Source organism: Octopus bimaculoides, chromosome 2 (assembly GCF_046866305.1).
Source record: "Octopus bimaculoides isolate indiv1 chromosome 2, ASM4686630v1, whole genome shotgun sequence".
NCBI lineage: Eukaryota > Metazoa > Mollusca > Cephalopoda > Octopoda > Octopodidae > Octopus > Octopus bimaculoides.
The window spans coordinates 55,275,195-55,296,387 of record NC_142929.1 but is presented as its reverse complement, the minus strand read 5'-3'; the positions used below and the strand labels follow the sequence as shown (position 1 = coordinate 55,296,387).

The following is a 21,193-nucleotide window of genomic DNA, read 5'->3' as shown; positions in this document are numbered from 1 at the left end:
GTATACAGTCTGTTTACGTTCGCTTTAGGGTGTAGCGCCCCATGCAGTGTCATCAACTTTCTCGTCCTTCTATTCAGGGTTGATATTTCCTCCTTAGTCCATTTGAGGATGGACGCACTATATCTGACCACCGCAGCTACCCAGATATTCATTGCGGTAATCAAATATTTGGCATTCAGGTTGGATTTCAAAACCATCTTCACCCATTTTTGATACGCCTCGCTGATCTTGACTCTCATTTCTCTGTGTAGAATTTCATCCAGCTCCAAAATCCCTAAATATCTATACCCTCTACCGCCGGGTTCACCCATGTTCTCTCCTGATGGTAACTGCAATCCTCTGCAATCTTTCTTCCCTCTTTTCATATTAAGTACTGAGCATTTGGTGATCCCAAATTCCATACCGATGTCCCTACCACACTTCTGGACTGTTTTGGTTAATCTATCCGTTTTTCAGTTCCCAAACAATTTCAGGTCATCCATAAACAGAAGATGGTTCAGTGGTGGGCCTTTCTTCCCACATCGGTAACCCATCTTAACTTTCCTAAGTGTCATTGTTATGGGTATTAGTGCAATTACAAAAAGTAACGGTGAAAACGAGTCACCTTGGAAGATTCCCCTTTTAATATTAATTTCTCCAAGGAATACATTACTTGAGTACAATTTGGTTTTCCCCTCATTCATACTATGCATCAGAAAATTTGTGATGTTGTCAGCAACACCAAACATCTGCAGGCATTCAACGATCCAAGAATGAGGCATCATATCATATGCCTTCTTAAAGTCAATCCAAGCCATAGACATGTTTGTATGATGTTTTTTTACTATGCCTCAAAACTGTTTTATCGATGACCAAGCGATCCTTAGTATCCTGAGAACTCTTCCTACATCCTTTTTGTTCCCTTGGTAGTATTTCTTCCTGATCCAGGAAAGTGTATGTCTTTGCCGGACATATTCCAGTGAGTATCTTTCAGATTATGTCTAAGCATGCTATGAGACGGTAGTTTCCCCCACAATATTCCCCTTCCTTGCCTTTTGCCTACAGTAGGAAAGATTATTATTATTCGGTGAAATCGCTTGGCCTATTGGTTCCGACGTTGGTCTCTTGAATAAAAGGTCGGGTGTCTGATTTCCTGTCGAGGCGTTGATATGTTTTTCAGCATAGCTGTTTTAGTAAAAAAAGCGACCTAGCGGAATCGTTAGCACGTCGGACAAAATGTTTAGCGGAATTTCGTTCGTCTGTGTATTCTAAGTCCAAACTCCACCGAGGACGACTTTGCTTTTCCTCCTTTCGAGGTCGATGAAATAAGTTCTTGTTGAACACCTGGGTTGATGTAATCGATAAGACTCCTTCCCCAAAATTTCAGGTCTCGTGCCCATAGTCTTATTCTAATGAGTAATTTTACTGCATTAACGAACTCTGCGGAGTGTTTCGCATTTTTTAAACGTTTTCTATTGTATTGAAAACATATTACGTAATATAAACACAATGTTCGAAGTTTCGGCTACGTACTTGTTTTCATGTCTTCAGTTATACTCAAAACTGGTGACTTACCAGAGACGCTAGCCCTGAGTACATATTAATATAACGATTGTTTCTGTTTTCACTTCTCACATCGTGGTTATCTTTATTTGTAGATTTTAAAATCTATATTTGGCTCCTTGTTTATTTTGGTTAGAAATACACTATCAAAACTTGAGACTGAAATTACGATTAGGAAATAAATGTTTTTCCAGTGGCCCTTAACCACAATAGCTTATCGACAAGACTCGATCTGTTTCTCTATGTAGATTGGCTTATCCTTGAGAATTTTCACTTCGATATACTCTGTTATTTTCTAATGTGTATTTATGCTACATTTTTTTCAGTTGATATTTCGTCATGTTAGCATAATTTCAGTATATAATAAGTGCCAACACTGTTGTACCTATATATGTATTTCTTTTTACTAAGGCTAAGCAATTAAAAACAACGTGATTATATGTTACTTTGTCACCGCCATATATTCAGCAGTTGATGTATTTCTGGAAGAAATATTTTGACACTGTATTACAATAAAAAGTTCTTCAGACTAGATTTTGAATCCTTCGTTGTCAGTCTGTACAGCGAGTTTCTTGGTATTGATCACGTATAAGCTTTTCCCTACTTAGCATTAAGCCAAACAGGAGAAAATAATTCACAGCATTCTGGTAAATATATTTCGTTTTGAGATTTTGGACAATATATTTTAAATGTAGTAATTTTTTTTTCTTGTTTATTTGTCTAGTGTTACTAATTTATTTAGCATTCACTGTATTATGAATATTATGAATATATCGTGTATTATGAATATATCGCTTTATTGGATTAATTTGAATATTGTTGATAAATACTTTATTTTATATATTAGTTTTCTTTATTAAACTCTGTTATTTAATGTATTATAATTCAAGCTTGCTTTTGACGGTTTCTGTAACACAACCAAGGATTCTCCAGTGCCGTCTTTGAATTTTCCGATTCTCAACCAGTGATACGATTTTTCTTTGCTTATTCGCAGGTATTGGCCATGGAGAAACTTTTCTGGTCAATAGCATGGTATTCTATAGACCCATTATAAACTTAGAATTTAGCCTTTACCCAATTTCAAGTGTTGTTTATCCTTTTTAATGAAAACTGAGTATGACTACAGCCCCTGTTGTGTACATTTTGGCAGACAAAAAACAGTGTTTTTTGTTTTGTTGTATTTTCTAGCAATTTTCTAATTTTTTCATTATTCTTTGTTAGATATTTTTGTAGTTTATAAAAGATAATTTATAATAGTTTTCGAGTTGTATACGACCCTGCTTCTCTGTATTCGTAGTAAATACAATCTCTGTCAGATTTTTGGTGGTGTATTATGAATGCAGCCAACATTTTTATTAATTTCCATCTATTATTACTAATTCATTTCGCGTCCAGTTGAGAATATCACAAGAATAAATATTAACTTAACGTCTTTATATTATTTCTTCCTAATATTTTCTTTCATTTTGTGTTGCAATCTATCCAGTTTGTTAAATTTCAAGTACTTGTAAGTCTATTTTGTCTGGTTTTACTTATCTATGTTTCTTTTATCTGATATAAATTTGCTTTAGCATAGTTTTCTAATTTGGACTTCAAATAAATATATTTAGCAAATCTGTTTACTGAGACCAGACACAGGAAGATTAATGACTTTTTATTGCTAAAGGAATGAGGTGAGTCTATCTTCACAATAGACTAAGCTGATAAAGAGATCCGTTCTGCACTTGATAAAAGCTGTTCAACAGAGATCCACAAATCAGCAATGCACGGATACAGATCGCATGCGAGTTGGATGTTTCGCAAAGGTTCAGTTACCAGCGATTCTAACATGCTCATGCCGATAGATTATCTAGCACCGCAAACCCAAGGGCTTTTGGAAATTGTTTAAAATTCCAAATCTAAAAGCGTCTGAAAAAGGACTACTTATACTGTCTTCATCAACATTGACAGGCTATCATCACTCGAATCGTATTCTAACCCTCCATAGAATGAAGTGTTTCCACTGCCCACATGGTCCACGTTGGTTCAGCTGATAGTGAGCAGAGAGCAAGTGGCAAAATTCCAGTAATATATTACTATAAGGTCACACATTTGTAAAGAGGAGAAATAATCGATTATAACATCCCGAACATATAACTGGCACTTCTTTTTATTAACAACATAAGAGTGAAAATTGAAGCCAAAATATTTAACCGGAACAGTTGACGCTTAGGAGAGGTGGTTGGTACAAATGGTTGACATAACTGAATCTTTGAGTTGATCTAAATCGATAAGAACGTCACCGAAATTATATCTATATCCAACCTGCTAATCGCTAGAGGTGGAGGCTATCTTTCAGCTAATCTCCCTGGAATCCAACTCATTTGTGCAGCAAGTGTTATACTAGTGGTAGTGACTGTATTAGTAGTAGTTGTAGTAGTAGTAGTTGTTATAACGTGGGGGCATGCACTGTAATAGTGTTTCGTTGCATCTATCTTTCGTTGGTGATTCGCTATTCCATCTTTTCACCATTCAGGATCTGTTTGGGTAGTCGTTGCTGGCGAAGGTTTTCTGAGGTTCCAGTGTAAGTCCTACCTCAACCTCTTTTAATCGCCTTTTATGACGGACATAGGAAATGTTGGATCTATTCTTTGAAATGCCGCTTCTCATAAAGTACAGAGTTATGGGATAAAAATTATCTATAATGCTGCCTTCTGTGCGCTCTTCCCCAGCTGTTTAATCACTCTCTGCTCACTCTTATGAGAAATATTCTTATTCTGCTACCAACTGTGCTTACACGATTTTCAAGAAAGAATAGAACATGTCCGCCATGTTAAATAATATTCGCTGAGCTGACTTTGTAGTCCCAGTGGTTTTCTCTCCAAGACACCACTCAAGTAGCTCCCATATCTCTGGATTTCAACCTACTTTAATTCTTCATTTGAGAATTATAGAAAACTTTGAGTTAGGCGTTAAAGTCTACCGCAAACAGCCTATTCTTCCTTTTAAAATGGATTAGCAAATAGAACCCCCCCCCCAGAACAACAACTACAAAATAAAACAAAAAATAAAAAAATTAAAAAAACGTTCACACCTGTTTAAAATTGAAACCATGCATCCATTGTGATTCATCGAAGACTACTGTGACTGTCATGTAGATTCACTTGAGGTATATAGTAATAAAAAAAACCAAAAAAACAAAACAAAAGAAACGATCAATTAATCCCAGACTTCACTTTAATTGCAGTCAAAAAGGTATTTCTGGAAATATTAAATACGATGTCTACAATTAATTTACGTCTGTATACGTATTTAACAAAACGATGATTAAATTACCTTTATAGTAACCATAGCGTACCAATGGTAAATACTCCAAGGTACACGTGAACTTGGACTTTAAACCCGACACATGTGTGCTGTCGTATTTATTTACATTTGCAATATTTTTGTAATTTTTCCCTTTACGACCTTCTATCTATGTATAATGTTTCGCGAAAATTAAATTATATTGGTGTTTTTCTGTTTATACATTCTCATAGTCTTGGTACAAAGTAAATTTATTATATGCCAGTATTAAATCTCTCTAAACAAGCTGGCATTCAAGTCTTTCATACGTTTGTGCATACGTGCGTAAGTTGTATGTGAATTGCGTGTATACGTGAATGTGTGTGTGAGTATGTGTGTGTGCGCGCGCGCGTGTGTAGCATATGTATGTACATGAATGTGCTTGTTTATATAAGATATACTCTCACGAATTTGGTACTACTTAACGCCGAATAAAATGTATGGAATCTGTAAATATATTGCCTTCACCCATTATGGCATAATAGTGCATTTATAATGAATATTAAAGAAGGCAGGCAGCAATGTTTTGTTTTTTTTCCTTTAAAAGACGTAAGATACTTTTGTAAAGTACTTTATCTTATTCAAAAACATAACTTGATTAAACTAATCTAATATGTCTAGCGTTTGTCTGTGTGTGTGCGTGTCAGTCTATCTGTATGTATGTACGCATGCACGTATGTCTGTCTGTCTGTCTGTCTGTCTGTCTGTCTGTCTGTCTGTCTGTCTGTCTGTCTGTCTGTCTGTCTGTCTGTCTATCTGTCTGTCTGTCTGTCTGTCTGTCTGTCTGTATGTATATATATATATATATATATATATATATATATATATATATATATATATATATATATATATATATATATATACGGGGCCTATTACGAACAGGCGGCAAAGACAAGTTCCTATACTTGAAAGACCTAGTAACATGCAATCAAGCAATATGCATGGTGCTTACCGAAACGCATCTAACACCTATTATAGCAGATGCGGAGATAAATATACCAGAGTATGCCGTACTCCGAACAGACAGAAGGGATAGAAGTCATGGGGGAGTTGCAATGTACATCCGAGAAGATGTCACACCCCTACTACTACTATCACACTCAAACTCTGTATGTGATACTTTAATAGTACACGTAAAACAAATTGATGTAGTTGTATGCTCAACATACCGTCCACCAAATACCGCAAAGCAGGAAGGTAAATTTGAGGACAGCCTCAGACGCATAGAAGAGGTCCTGACAAATCTGGACCAACACATCAATATACTTTTCCTAGGCGACTTTAACCTCCCAAATGTTAAATGGCCTGAAGGTCACATCCTCTCTGGGATGTCACTGCATGAACAAAGCCAGGCAAAATCATTGCTAGAACTATCCAACATGCTGTTCATGGAACAAGTGATACTCCAACCAACCAGGGGAAGCAATATTTTAGATCTCTGCTTCACAAACAATGTGAGCCTAATCCATAATGTGAAAATAACGCCCACGTCTCTCTCAGATCATAACATTATAGAATTAACTATGTATGGTCCTAGACAACCCACTGACACCCACCCCACCAGGAGGACTCAAGCAATATCCAACCTGAATTTCCACAGGGCGGACTGGAAGTCAATTCGCAGAGAGATTCGAAATCAAAACTGGCAAGACAGCCTTTCTATACAAGACAATGACCTCAAACTAAGTCATTTTATGTCAACCATACAAGACATATGCACCAAATACGTGCCATATAGAAAGACCAGCAAACATGCCAATAGAATTCCTAGAGACAGGAAAATCCTTATGAGACACAGAACAAAGGTCTCAAACCAGTTAAATAGAGAACTGGAGGATAGGAAAAGGGCTAAATTAAAACTAACACTATTAGAAATAGAAAACAAAATTAAACTCTCCCATGAAAAGGAGAGAGCAGAGAAGGAGAAGAGAGCAGTAGAAAGCATAAAAACAAACCCCAAGGCTTTCTATAGATTTGCAAAGGAGACTGCTACGGTACAGTATAAGATAGGACCCCTATTCCTGCCTAATGGCTCACTGACTGCAGATCCCACATGGATACGTGAAGTGCTCAGTACACAATTCTAGAGTGTCTTCACTTCTCCTCTGAGTCACATGCAGATAAAGAACCCAGCTGATTTCTTTGACAATAGCACTCAGCAGAAAAAGACTGCATCCATTACCTACATCGACATTGAAGAGGAAGATGTGATGGCTGCCATAAATGAAATGAGCTCAAATTCGGCAACTGGCCCCGATGGTTTCCCAGCTGTCCTCTTAAAGTCGTGTAAACAAGAACTAGCAGGACCACTCCGGATACTCTTCCAGAGTTTCCTTGCAAATGGTAAACTTCCCAAAAAGCTGAAGGAAGGCACCATATGTCCTATCCATAAAGGTGGAAGCAGAGCAGAGGCTGGGAACTACAGGCCCATCTCTCTGACTTCACATATTAGCAAAGTCATGGAACGAATTGTCAGAAGGAGATTGATTGCGTTCCTAGAAGAAAATGACTTGCTGAATGAGACCCAGCATGGTTTCCGTCCAGGTAGAAGCTGCCTCACGCAGCTCTTGCAGCATTATGACTGGGTCCTCAAGCAGCTACTTGACCATTCAAATGTTGATGTGATATATCTCGGACAAAGTTGATCATGGCTTGATATGTCACAAGCTGCGAAACCTTGGCATAGCTGGTAAGTTAGGAGAGTGGTTGCATGACTTCCTGAATGGTAGAAGTCAGACAGTTGCAGCCAATGGAAAACTATCTAGGGAAACACAAATATTGAGCGGTGTTCCACAGGGAACTGTTCTGGGGCCACTACTGTTCATAGTGGCCCTTCTGGACATGCCCACGGTCACTCGGAGAGCCACTGTCACTAGCTATGCTGATGACACAAAGATATCTCAGGCAATAAGGAATCCTGATGATATTGTAAGCCTGCAGAATGACCTAAATGCAATATATGAGTGGGTAGAGCAAAATAATATGCAGTTCAATGCAAAAAAATTTCAAGTACTGCGCTACAAGACCACAAGCACCTCCCAACTGGCATACACAGGGCCTGGAGGTACTGCAATCCCAGAACCACAAACAGTAAGAGATCTGGGCATCAACATGTGTAGTGATGCATCATTTCACATGCACATTGTCAAGTTGACAGCAAAGTGCAGACAACTGGCAGGGTGGATACTGAGGACATTCCGTACAAGGGATCAAAAAGTCATGTTGACTCTGTGGAAGACATTTGTTCTGAGCTGCCTAGACTATTGCTCTCAGTTGTGGTCACCACACAGTGTTAAGCGGACAGCAGAACTCGAGGCAATTCAGCGGCACTATACAAAAAAGATCGCCACAGTCCAACAGATGAACTACAGGGAGCGACTGAAGGCACTAGGTCTCTACTCCCTGGAGCGCAGGCGGGAGAGATATGTAATAATATACATATGGAAAATACTGGAAGGACTGGTGCCAAACTTTGACATCAAGTACTACAGGAACGCCCGCACGGGTCGCCACTGCATGGTGCCAAAGGTACCGTCCACTGCATCTCACATAAGAACGAGATACTGCAGCAGCCTCGGTTTCAGAGGACCTCAGCTCTTCAATGCCCTGCCAAAACATTTGAGAGACATGCAAGACATGGATACGGAGGTCTTCAAGACAAAACTTGACACTTTCCTCTCCACGGTACCAGACGAACCAATGGCTCGTAATGAGACGCAGTTTAGGGCAGCTATGTCAAATTCTCTTATACACCAGATGTGCCATCAAAACTCTTGATTGGACCATGTCAGGTGGGGGAGAAGAGCCATGCTAGGAACGTGAAAATCACGGTGGTGCACCAGCATGACCGCAGCCACTTGGCTGAAACACATAAATAAATAAATATATATATAAATATATATATATATATATATATATATATATATATATATATATATATATATATATATATATATATATATATATATATATATATATATATAAATATATATATATACATACATACATATATATATATATATATATATATATATATATATATATATATATATATATATATATATATATATATATATATATATATATATACATACATACATACATACACATAATTATATAAGTATCAAATTATGAAGGAAGATAGTGACAGGATGTTTGCATATTGTTTATCAACATGTATTTATAAAAAGAATGCATATTTATAGTCTTATCAGACATTCGCTCCTAAATAGTAAGTAAATAGGTCACTGTGTGCTTCACATCAGTTTTAAAGCTGGGGAAGTGACAAGAGTGTGTGTGTGTGTGTGTGTGTATGTGTGTATGTGTGCGCGTGTGTGCGCGCGCACGCGTGTATATGTGTGTGCTTGTACGCGTGAGTGTGTGTCTGCGTATGTATGCAGTTAAGTTTTATGTGTTTGTATTCCGTTGTTTCAAAAGAATCCATCCAACTGCAGTTTTGAGAAAAGGCATGTTACTTCTGTTTATCGCCAACGGCAGGAGGCCAATGTCCTCCAATAAGTTGGCCTTCCTGTCAGATGTGTGAAAAATGTACTGCAGGGCATTAACAGTTTTATGTACGTCATAACGATGACCTGTATCATCTGTACATTTTGAAAAGTACATTTTTTGCAACCAAGTAGTATCTTATTATGTGTAAAATTATTGCTGTTGAACCATTAACCCCTAGCTAAAATGAACCTCAGATTGTTGTTGTTGAGAATTTATTTGATTGGTGAAGTCTTTTATGTGGATCATGAATCCAAGATATATTGATGTAATCTATAATGATAAATTTTATTCAACGCATAGATACTGAACAGTATAGATATAAAGGATAAAATCCTCTTTTCTTTTTAAAAGCAGAAAAATTTGTCGGCAGCCAGCTAATTTACTGTAACACTTTCCTTCCGTATGAAGGCTTGTTTGCTATTTTACGTAGTGGTCTAAGCTTTATTATTGGTGAGCAGGTGTGGCTGTGTGGTAAGAAGCTTTTTTCCCAATAACTTGGTTCCGGGTTCAGTCCCACTGCGTTGCAGCTTGGATAAGTAACTTCTACAATAGACTCGGGCCAATCTTGTGAATGTATTTGGTAGACGGAAACTGAAAGAGGCCCGTCGTGTGTGTATATATATATGTGTGTGTGTTTCTGTGTTTGTCGCCCCACCTTCACCACTTAACAACTGGTGTTGATGTGTTTACATTTATCAGGCTTAAAAAATGCTCGTGAGTAGATTCATTCGACTAAAAGCTTTTCAAGGCGATGCCTTAGCATAGACGCAGTTTAATAACTGAAACAAGTGAGAGGTAGATGATAAAATATAGTTAAGAATTTTTTCTATATAAATCATAACTCATGAGAACCGGAATTTCAAGTTCCATTTTCATTGCCATCATACAATTCTCAGAGTTCAGTTCATTCTTTGATTAAAAACAACTGTTACGCAATGTTTTAATTGAAGCCTATTCTTTCAGACATTCGCCGAGTTATTTATACTGACCAGATTACAGTTTCATGTCAACTGTCGAAAGATTACTTCCACCAGCTCATCTTACTAATACGAAACAAATTATCAGTGTACAGGTACATCCTTCATTTCTAGGCACTGATAATAACATCTCACATGAAAGAGAAGAAACAACAGCAGATGAAGTATTCAACTTCTCGTGATTAATACATCGACGGATGACCGATCAGAATACAGAAGTAAGAAACTAATTTGGATAGGTCTCTGGAGAAAATAATAATTTTCCAATTTTGGTTTGTTTCAAGGTTCATTGTAAATATACTCCTGCTGTTGGTGTTATGTAATCACAAAGCGAGCAAATCGATGATTATAAATTCTACTTGTTTTCAGACATATTGCATGTAAGGATACATAACTGAATGTCTCCTTCCAGTTTCAAGACAGCAAAAACTCGGATGCTATTTGTAGTCAATTATTGTGCTTATATATTTCGTGGGTGGGTGGGTGGGGGGTCATTCATGAATGTCGAGCTCTCTAACAATGGAAGTTCATTTATATGACTATGTAGTTACATATAACCTTAAATAAATACCAAAGCAAAAAACAAAACAAAAAACAAAACAAAACAAGCATTGAAAGCATAAACCACAAATAGATCAAGCACGTGCAAAACTAAGTAAATCAAACTGGCACTCCGTCGGTTACGGCGATGAGTATGCCAGTTGATCCGATCAACGGAACAGCCTGCTTGTGAAATTAACGTGAAAGTCGCTGAGCACTCCACAGACACGCATATCCTCAGGGAGATTCAGCGTGACACAGAATGTGACTAGGATGGTCCTTTGAATTACAGGTACTACTCATTTTTTGCCAGCTGAGTAGGCTGGAGCAATGTGAAATAAAATGTCTTGCTCAAGGACACAATGTACCGCCGGGAATCGACCTTGTGATCGTGAGTCGAATAACCTAACCACTAAGTAACGCGCCTTTACGCAAAACAAAGTAAATATACTAACAAAAATAACACATACTCTATCCCCTAACCACCCAGGAAAATAACAATCTGCACAGTAAGTACTCTGCAAAATTGCTGCTAAAGAATACGACACGCTTTTACACCACATATTGTACACAATCTCATTCTTACACGAAAACACATAATACCACTCACAACAACATATACGAAGTACAAATACCACCCAGTAACAACAGCACGACTCATATTGCGCATGCTCAATACATCAAACAGAAAAGAAACCTTACATCAACAGAAACAACAAAACACATCTCACAATAAAGCAGAACTGAAACAGTATATACAAGCACGTTTCTACAAAGCTTAAAAAGATAATGTTGCATTCACACCATGAAGACGAAGTACCTGGTGATAGACAGTATAAATGGTAGTGGTGGTAGTAGTAACAGCAGCAGCATTAGCAGCAGCAGCAGCAGCAGCAGTAGTAGTGGTAGTAGTAGTAGTAGCAGTAGCAGTAGCAGTGGTGGTGGTTGTGATAGTAGTAGTAGTAGTAGTAGTAGTAGTAACGAAGAAGAAGAAGAAGAAGAAGAAGAAAAAGCAAATGCCTTCTAATTGACGTATCAATCTCAATAGATGACATTGTATATCTAAAAGAAACGGAGAAACCATCAAAATGCAAAGATATGGAAACAGAGATAACCCGAATATGGAGCATAAAAGCGGGAAAGCGGGAAACAGTCCCTATAATAATAGATGCATTAGGTATGATTTTTAAAAAAAAGCATACAAACAAATGCATAACTAAAACACCAGGGCGTACAAAAAAAAAAAAAAAAATTAGCACGACTAAACACCGCGCACATCTTACGTAAAACATTCTCAGTACAGTGAAAATAACAACACCAAAACAAACCACAGCACATACAGAAAGCACGCAGAGTAGTGCAATGAAAGCACGTGATAAAAATAAGACTACTGAATAATAATAATAATAATAATAATAATAATAATAATAATAATAATAATAATAATAATAATAATAATAATAATGATGATGATGATGATGATGATGATGATGATGATGATGATGATGATGATGATGATGATGATGATGATGATGATGATGATGATGATGATGATGATGATGATGATGATAGTAGTAGTAGTGGTAGTAGTAGTGGTAGTAGTAGTCGTAGTAATGATAATAGTGATGATGATGATGATGATAATGATGATGAGGATCATAATAATAGCAGTAGTAGTAGTCGGAGTAGTAGTAGTAGTAGTAGTAGTCGTAGTAATAATAATAATAATAATAATAATAATAATAATAATTATTATTATTATTATATCTACTGTAAGCACAAGGCCTTGAAAATTTTTGAGGAAGGATGCTAGTCGATTATATCGACCCAGTGCGTAACTGGCATTTATTTAATCGCCCCCCACCCCAAAGAATGAGAGGCAAAGTCGAACTTGGCGGAATTTGAACTCAGAACGTAGCGCCAGACGAAATACAGCTAAGCATTTCGCTGGGTGTGCTAACGATTCTGCCAGCTCGACGCCTTAAAAAAGAATATCTACTACATATGTGGAAATCTGTGGGTGTGTTTGTTTGTGGTGTTGTTATGTAACTCCTCCTACATCGTTTTATCGATTTTGATGCAACTTGACACGTGAGGAGAATTCATGTCTAGAAAACTAGTGACATACTTACAATATTGAAAAAAAATCTATAATAGGGCCCCTGGAAGGGATTCTTATATCTACTACATATAACTAATATATTATTCTTAAACATCCAAGGGAAATAATCCATTCGCTCCTGAAAGGGATCCTTATATATAACCAATGAAAATAACCCATTCATGTTCATAAATTATTTCCTATAAATCAAATTGAGTATAATGTGTTTATTGATGTGTTTGTTAATTGACATGAGTATTCCCTGTGATCATAATATAGTGGCGAAAGAATTTGACAAGATCAGTAAATATAAAGACTTGCTAATAGAAATTGAAAAAATGTGGCATCTCAAGGCGACTACCGTACCAGTGATTGTAGGATCTCTAGGAATGATTAAAAAAAGGTACTGAAACCTATTTGAAAATGATACCAGGCTTACCATCCCTACAGGAAGTACATAAAATCGTGTTAACTGGAACGACTCATGTACTGAGAAGAGCATTATCGCTGTGAAAACAACATCCATTCATTAATTAATTTATTTATTTATATATTTTTTTAATACATATTTTACCTGTGAATTTGCGTGTGTAAACTCGGAATGCATACAATGAGCTTCTCTGCCCTAGGTGTACGGAAAACACTCGGCGAGAAATGGAAGAAAATTTGAAGAAAGAAGGAAAAAAAAACAACAACATAATAATAATAATAATAATAATAATAATAATAATAATAATAATAATAATAATAATAATAATAATTCCAGCTCAATGCCAGTAGTTTCAGGAGGTTGGGAAATAGTCAATACCATCGAGCTGAGATCGGACTGATTCTTTGTTTTTATCACCCCTGGAGGGAAGAAAGAAAAAAATTGTGTTACACTTATACTTATTTCTCACCTAACAATGACCTTAGCTGTGGGAAAACCAAATGGTCCTGCTGTTTTAAAAGATTTGAAATGCTTGGAGTTAAAAGCATGTGTTTGATGGGACTCAAACGTAGATGTATTGTAGTATCAGTCTTTTTCTTCTTATTATTTTACTAATAATATTAATACGGATTAGTGTTTCTGACCTGATCTACGTAGCAGGTTATTGATTTCACAGCATGTTTTACGTTCGCTTCATTATATTAACTCTATATATTCTTGGAAATCGTATTCTTGGTAGTGGTGTGAAGCGTAAGTTATATGTACAGTAAAGCAGAAAACACTGAGGCTGTAAAAATGAGGGTAAAAATGTGTATTATTGAAGCAAATGAAATGTGTGTGGGACGTGCATGAGAATGTATATATACAATGTAAGTCGTCGAATGAAGAAAAATTGCGGATATGATGAGCGGATATGATGAGCGGATATGATGTACAGCATGAAACTAAGGATTGTAAACTAAGTAGGGAAGTGCACGTGAGTGACGTACGTGAAGTTACTGATTAAAATACGTGAAGTGAAAAAGAAAGTGAAACAAAAGTCAAGCATGTAGAGCATAAATTTCACATTGGATCAATAAAGGATAAAGAAGCAATGGAAGCGAAAATATTGCAAGCAAAGCAATTATATTGTCTTACAGGAATTGTTTTAGTGGCTTTCAGTAGAATATTTTTTCCAGACAGTGCAAAGAACTGTTTCAGCACATTATTTGTAGCAAAATCCTGACAACTTGAAATTTTCCATTATTTATTTTTAGATATTCCACTGATACGATGTAAAATATTATCAATGTTTAGATAATGATATACACAATAAAATAATATTTGGTAGTAGTTTGTGAGTATAATATTTCCTGGACTTATTAAGATGAGTGGTATCTCATCACCATTCATTCTATCGTTGCTATGTTCTTTAAGTTGTTGATATTCTTCTTCTTGAGCTGTTATATCTGCGTATGTTAATTTCCCTGGCATTATCCAGACTTATCATGGAATTTGTGTTAGATTTTCATGAAAAATATTTGCATTTTCAGTTGTGAGTTGTGGTCATTTGAGCCATTTCTGCTTTCAAAGAATATTAACTGTCCACTTGGTACCATAGTCCCATGTGAGTATAATATTTCCTGGATTTATTAAGAATATAAACTGTCCACTTGGTATCATAGTTCCATGTGAGTATAATATTTCCTAGATTTATTAAGATGAGTGGTATCTCATCACCATTCATTGGTCCACTTGGTACCATAGTTCCATGTTGTTACAACTGCTTTTCTAATTGTCGCCAGTAAGAGCAACGATCACAATATTATTATGTTTGTGTAGTTAGTTTTTGAAATAACTTTCCCTGGTTTCTTATGATTTTTGAAAACATCGAATTTTTGCGTATATGCAATCCGGACCGTTAACATGTACAACACATAACAAATTGTGTGAATTTAGGAGCTTGAGGAAGTTACAGTTCTACAACTTATACATTTAGTCCAAATGTTCATGAATTCATTTCTAAAATCTTGATTAAAAAATCCGTACACTAGAGGGTTTAAGGTACAGTTTAGGACCCACATATGTTTGAATAAAGTTTTGGCAATTATTCCTTTTTGTGTAAAAGCGGTGTCTAATGGGAAATAGACAATAAGTTCCGGTGTAAAACTTAAGAAAAATAGTATAATTATGCATAAAACTGTAATGTTCATTTTCTTGACTTTTTTGTTCGTTTCCTTAATTTTCTGTAAGTTATGGGTTCGGCTTTCTGTATATCGTAAATGATGTCTGACCGTTTTCCAGATCCAAAAGTTCAATACTAATATAACAATCATCAAAACGATGAATCCAATTGCGATGATTATGAATGATAATATCAACAGAAAGCCAGCAGTTTGTTCTAATGCTCTAGCTTGCGAGCAAATTTGTATAGTTAATCCATAAATATGTATTGGTGTCAAATTAGAAAACCAAGCATCTGGTAAAGAAACAACGACAGAAGAGCAACATGTTACAACTGTTATATAAATAGCCGATCGTCTGGAAATTTGTTGCTTTTCTGGTCGACAAATTCTGTTAAATCTTTCAAAGGAAATAGCCGTGAGTATCAGTCCTGAAGCAAGACAATAAAACATGACTGAAAAGTTTTCAAATTTGCACAAAATCGCCGAGGGATGAAGTACAGGAAATTGTAATTTTATCACAGATAGTGGTAAAGCAGTGAAACAACATATCAAATCAAGGAGTGCGAGAATTTCAACCAAAAAATTTAGTGTAGATCTCTTCAAGCAACACACATATATATAAAATACAATAAAGTTGCCTAAAATGCCGATCGGAGTAAATAGGCCGATGAAGACTATTGGAATTTTGTTTGTTTCGTATAAGTCATTGTTTAAATCTTCAATAGACTTCGAATGATTCGTCGAATTAAGACTGTAAGCCATCATGAAAGAAACTGAAGATGGCACAAGTGTTTAAAACAATTGCAAAATATTTTTCTTTTTTTTTTCCTGAGTAATAAATTGTTTTATGGTGTTAATAGGAAGAGATATTTAGTTTTAAAGAGTATGAGCAAACAATCCTTAAATATTTTGATATGGCTGTAGGAGCAGTCGTACAGGAAATATTTATCCACATTTTCGTGATAAATGCATGAAAACATATAACAGCATAGTAACTATGTGACAGAATAGAAGAAAACAAAATGTAGAAGCGACGAAAAAAGGACAAACAGAAATAAATTCAACATTATTCACTGATAAGGAAATGTATATGACGTTTATAATCTTATTATATCACCGATTAGTTATTGCACATTCCTATATCAGATTTCCTTGCATCATCATGTACTAAGGGAAACATGCCTCACATCGGCTAATTTATGTAAATATTCATCGAGACGTGGCTGTGTGGTAAGAAGCTTGCTTCCCGGCCACATGGTTCCGGTTTCAGTCCTAAGATATATGAATGAATTAGGTGGACGGAAACTGAAAGATACATATACATATATATGTATGTGTGTGTGTGTGTGTGTATGGAGTGTGGGACAAAAGCTCCCCCCACGAACAAAAGCTCCATAGCTGAAATATAAAAGTGGACAACAGCCCCCGCCCCACGGTTCTCAGACATACATTTTCTTGTAAAATAATTGCTTATAAATGAATGACCAATAATTTGGGAATAAAGAAATTTGACATTGATTGCACTGTGATTTTGCATTCGCTCTCTTATAGTAAGTCTACATTTTATACTCTTTGTGTTCAGCAATGGTCAACACACTGGTATGCAGCGTTCTTTATTAGAGAGAGAGAGAAAGAGAGGGAGAGAGAAAGAGAGGGAGAGAGAAAGAGGAAAACACTATAAAAAGTGACTTGTTCAGCAAAAGCACATGGTAATATCAATTTTTAGGAAGAAGGTCAGCATGACATAGTTTTCTAAACTTTTTTTTATAGGTAAGATCATACGTTTTCACATTCAGTTCGATTCTCTTCATATGACACACACACACACGCACGCACGCAAGCACGCACGCACGCAAGCACGCACGCACGCACAAAGTTGTGTGTATGTGTTTATGTGAATGCATTTTATGTACGTATATACTCGATTGCTTCTATGTAGGTTTTATATTTCTACACATTTCTTGATGTGTGTTCTGATACTTTATTCTACTTATTTATTTTCGATTGAATATATTTTGTTTACTTAAAAATTGGAATTTTAGAAAATTAATTTTTTTTACAACCGTGATTTCCGTTTCTGTTTACGTGAAATTATATAAAGAAAAATTTTAAAGATTTGGCTGTTATTTCTAGCATGTCGAGAGACCGTCTAGGCTTAACTTCATGTGCTAGTTGAAAATCAGCTAAAAAATCAACAAAAAATTCTTCAAGGCAGTGCCCCAGCATGACCGCAGTCCAGTGATTGAAACAAGGGGGTATATAAAAAATTTCAAGCTATTTGGCTGTTATTTCTAGCATGTAGAGAGACCTTCTAGGTTTAACTCCATGCGCTGGTTGAAAATCATTAAAAAAAATTATGGGGCCGATACATTCGACTAAAAATTCCTCAACAAGTAAAAAGAAGAAAAAAAAGAAAGATATCACGGAAGTGGTTTTGATCAGGCTTAAAAAGAGATTCTGTTCCATACAGCCATCTAAAAATTCTTTAAGGTGGTGCCCTAGCATGGGCGGCCGCAGTCTAATAACTGTAACAAGTAAAAAATAAAAACAATTCTGAGGTCGATACGTTCAACTAAAAATTCTTCGAGGCGATGCCCCAGCATGGCCTCAGCCTAATGACTGAAGCAAGAGGAAGATGAAAAGAAAAAAAAATTACCGAAAAATATAACCGTGGGACTTTTGTCCACTTTCACACTTTAACTATGAGGCTTTTGTCCGTGGGGCTTTTGTCCTAGGGGCCTTTTGTCCGGACCCCATGTGAGTGTGTGTGTGCGTGCGTGCATGCATGTGCGCATGAGTGTTTATTCCCCACACCGCTTGATAACCAGTGTTGGTCTGTTTACGTTCTCGTAAGTTAGCAGTTCAGCAGAAGAGAATAATAGAATGAATATCAGGCGTAAAACAAACAAAAAAAACCCCCAGAAAATACTGGGGTTAATTCGTTTGACTAAAAGCTGTTCAGGCGGTGCCCCAGCATGATCACAGTTTAATGATGGAAACAAGTAAAATATAAAGCGTGCGTGTTATCTTGGCTTCTGGTCTATATAGAAGTACATTGTCTAAAGTGTCCTTTCCTAATTTAGGATAATGGTGTGATAAAAGGAAAAACTTAGCTACTACTTCTAACACGTTGAACGATCACGCAGATGCCTTCTTTTCTATCAACGAATGAAACTTGGCTTTTGTTTCTTGTTTAGCCCCATAGCAGCCTTGATCGACCGGTCTGTGATGAAATGTGTTTTTCTTGTGACCTTGCTCCCATTTAATATATCAGAAATTTACATGAACAGGACCAGCCGATAAATACTGACATCACCAAGTATGGGGAAATATTTTTTGGCAGCGATAGCTGCTCCCCTTCTCTCTTTTTTTTTTCCTTTTGCTTTCTTCTGCGATATCTCGGTTAAGCGTCGAGATACGCGCCTTTAAAAATGCAGTCTAAATTAAAGAGCACTATACGAGGTGATTATTTGATAGCATAAATAGAGATATGAGCTTGATAAGCTATTTTTAACAGAAGGAACAACAAATGTGAATAAAGAGATTATAACTGAAAAGACAAAAAAAAAAAATCAACTGGTACTCCGTCGGTCACGACGAAGAGGGTTCCAATTGATCCGATTAACCGAACAGCCTGCTCGTGAAATTAACGTGCAAGTAGCTGAGCACTCCGCAGACATGCATTCTCTTAACATAGTTTTCAGGGAGATTCAGTGTGGCACAGAATGTGACATGGTTCGGTCTTTTAAAGTATAGGTACAATTCATTTTCGCTAAATGAGTGAACTGGAGTAATGAGAGATAAAGCATCTTGCTCAAGGACACAACGCGCCGCCGGGAATCAAACTCGTGACCTTACGATCGTGAGCCGCATACTCCTAACCAGTAAGCCATGTCTCTTCACAACTGAACAGACAATTATTTGCATCATTTACATTTGACGGATATTTGTCCTCATCTTGTTTGTTGTTAACACAACGTTTCGGCTGATATACTCTCCAGCCTTCGTCAGGTGTCTTGGGGAATTGTTAAACCTGGGTTCTCATTCCTAAGGTATTTTTTGATATTATTATTATTATTATTATTATTATTATTATTATTATTATTATTATTATTATTATTATTCAGATCACTGCCTGGAATCGAACTCGGAATCTTGGGTTTAGTAGCCCGCTCTCTTAACCACTACGATATATGCACGAGCACATGGCGTAGTGGTTAAGCGCGCGGGCTACTAACCCCAAGATTCCGAGTTCGATTCCAGGCAGTGACCTGAATAATAATAATAATAATAATAATAATAATAGCATCAAAAATACCTTAGGAATGAGAATCCAGGTTCGAAATTTCCCCAAGACACCTGATGAAGGCTGGAGAGTATATCAGCCTAAATGTTGTGTTAACAACAAACAAGATGAGGACAAATATCCGTCAGATGTAAATAATATAAATAATGTACATAATTCCTCATCTCTTAAATATAGAACTGAAAAGATAATAACTGGGATGAAGGTGCAGTCTTTGGTTTATCTTCGTATAGAAGTTCCTTTTAGAATATGCCGCTTACATTTTCTTGAAAGTTCTTTCACGAAGCAATTTACAGTAGTAGAGTATCGTACCCAAATCATCTTTCTTTTTTTGTTTTTGTTCCAGCACTTCAAATCATGATCATTACCAGTAAACTAGTCTATCATTACCACAACCTTCGTAAAAGTATCATATTTTCAGTATCATATTTTCTCTATAATAGGTTTCCCCAGATTACTTTGGACGCGTTTCTAATTTAACTCCTGTAGATGTACAATGAATCTGTATTAACTCCTCCAAATTGTCCGCATTGGCACTTTATATTCTCCCTCGATTGACTAGTACCATGATGTCCTTAATGACTGCTGGTAGTGTTTCTTCTTAAAATTTCAGGAAATCATTACATGCTTCCGATCACTGCTTCTTCCAAACTGTTTATGCAATTCTCAGTATATTGTCCTAAGATGGTCTTTCTTCAATACGATAGATTTTTTTTTTCCAAACGTTCCATCCACAAGTTGTTTGAAGGCCTTGATATTAAAAATTACACTTTGATAAATGTTGTTTGGTGGTTAACCTATTTTGTCAGCAATGGAGATATGAACAATGTTCAGTGATCTGGAGTATTATCAAGCATCAACAATACTATTAATTTAAGGGAATGTTCTTTGCAATATTTTTACACCAATGGATAAAGATATGAAACAAACTAATGAATAACAATTTTTATTGTCATCTAAATCTTCTTTTTTCATTTCCAAATACCAGGGAGTTGCATTGCTCGTCATTTTTCTGAATGATAAATGGACCTTGGCTTCAGCTTGAAGTCTCCTGAACTGTGAATACTAAGTAAAAGTGTTAAGAGTTTTTTTTTTTCGGTCTTTAATATAGAAGCATGTTTAGCTTCTAGGAAGATGAAAATTTGAGTTGGCAGTTCTTTCTCTAAAAGGTCTGTTTCATCTACAATGAAAACAAATTAGTGAGGACAGTTGCCACATTCAATGATGCTCTTAAGAATTCGAGAACATTCCTTAGCTGCCAGAGTTTCTGTATTTGCAGCTTCACAAGACACATGCTTT

At 36.2% G+C, this 21,193-nt stretch overlaps 2 protein-coding genes across 3 annotated transcripts in view; one reads left to right on the top strand and one right to left on the bottom strand.

Annotated features, from left to right (window-relative positions):
- The window catches only part of LOC106869386 (neuropeptide Y receptor type 4), a 74,836-nt gene that overhangs the window by 14,255 nt on the left and 39,388 nt on the right, over nt 1-21,193 (top strand). The gene's annotated exons all lie outside the window — the stretch shown is intronic.
- On the bottom strand, nt 13,694-16,638 carry LOC149137067 (RYamide receptor-like). The gene has a single exon (XM_089345764.1). The coding sequence runs from the start codon at nt 16,351-16,353 to the stop codon at nt 15,358-15,360; it is 996 nt and encodes a 331-aa protein (XP_089201890.1). The 5' UTR covers nt 16,354-16,638; the 3' UTR covers nt 13,694-15,357.

What these genes read in the sequence shown, in the direction of transcription:
- LOC149137067 (XM_089345764.1), bottom strand. Translation starts at nt 16,353, where the DNA reads ATGATGGCTTACAGTCTTAATTCGACGAATCATTCGAAGTCTATTGAA.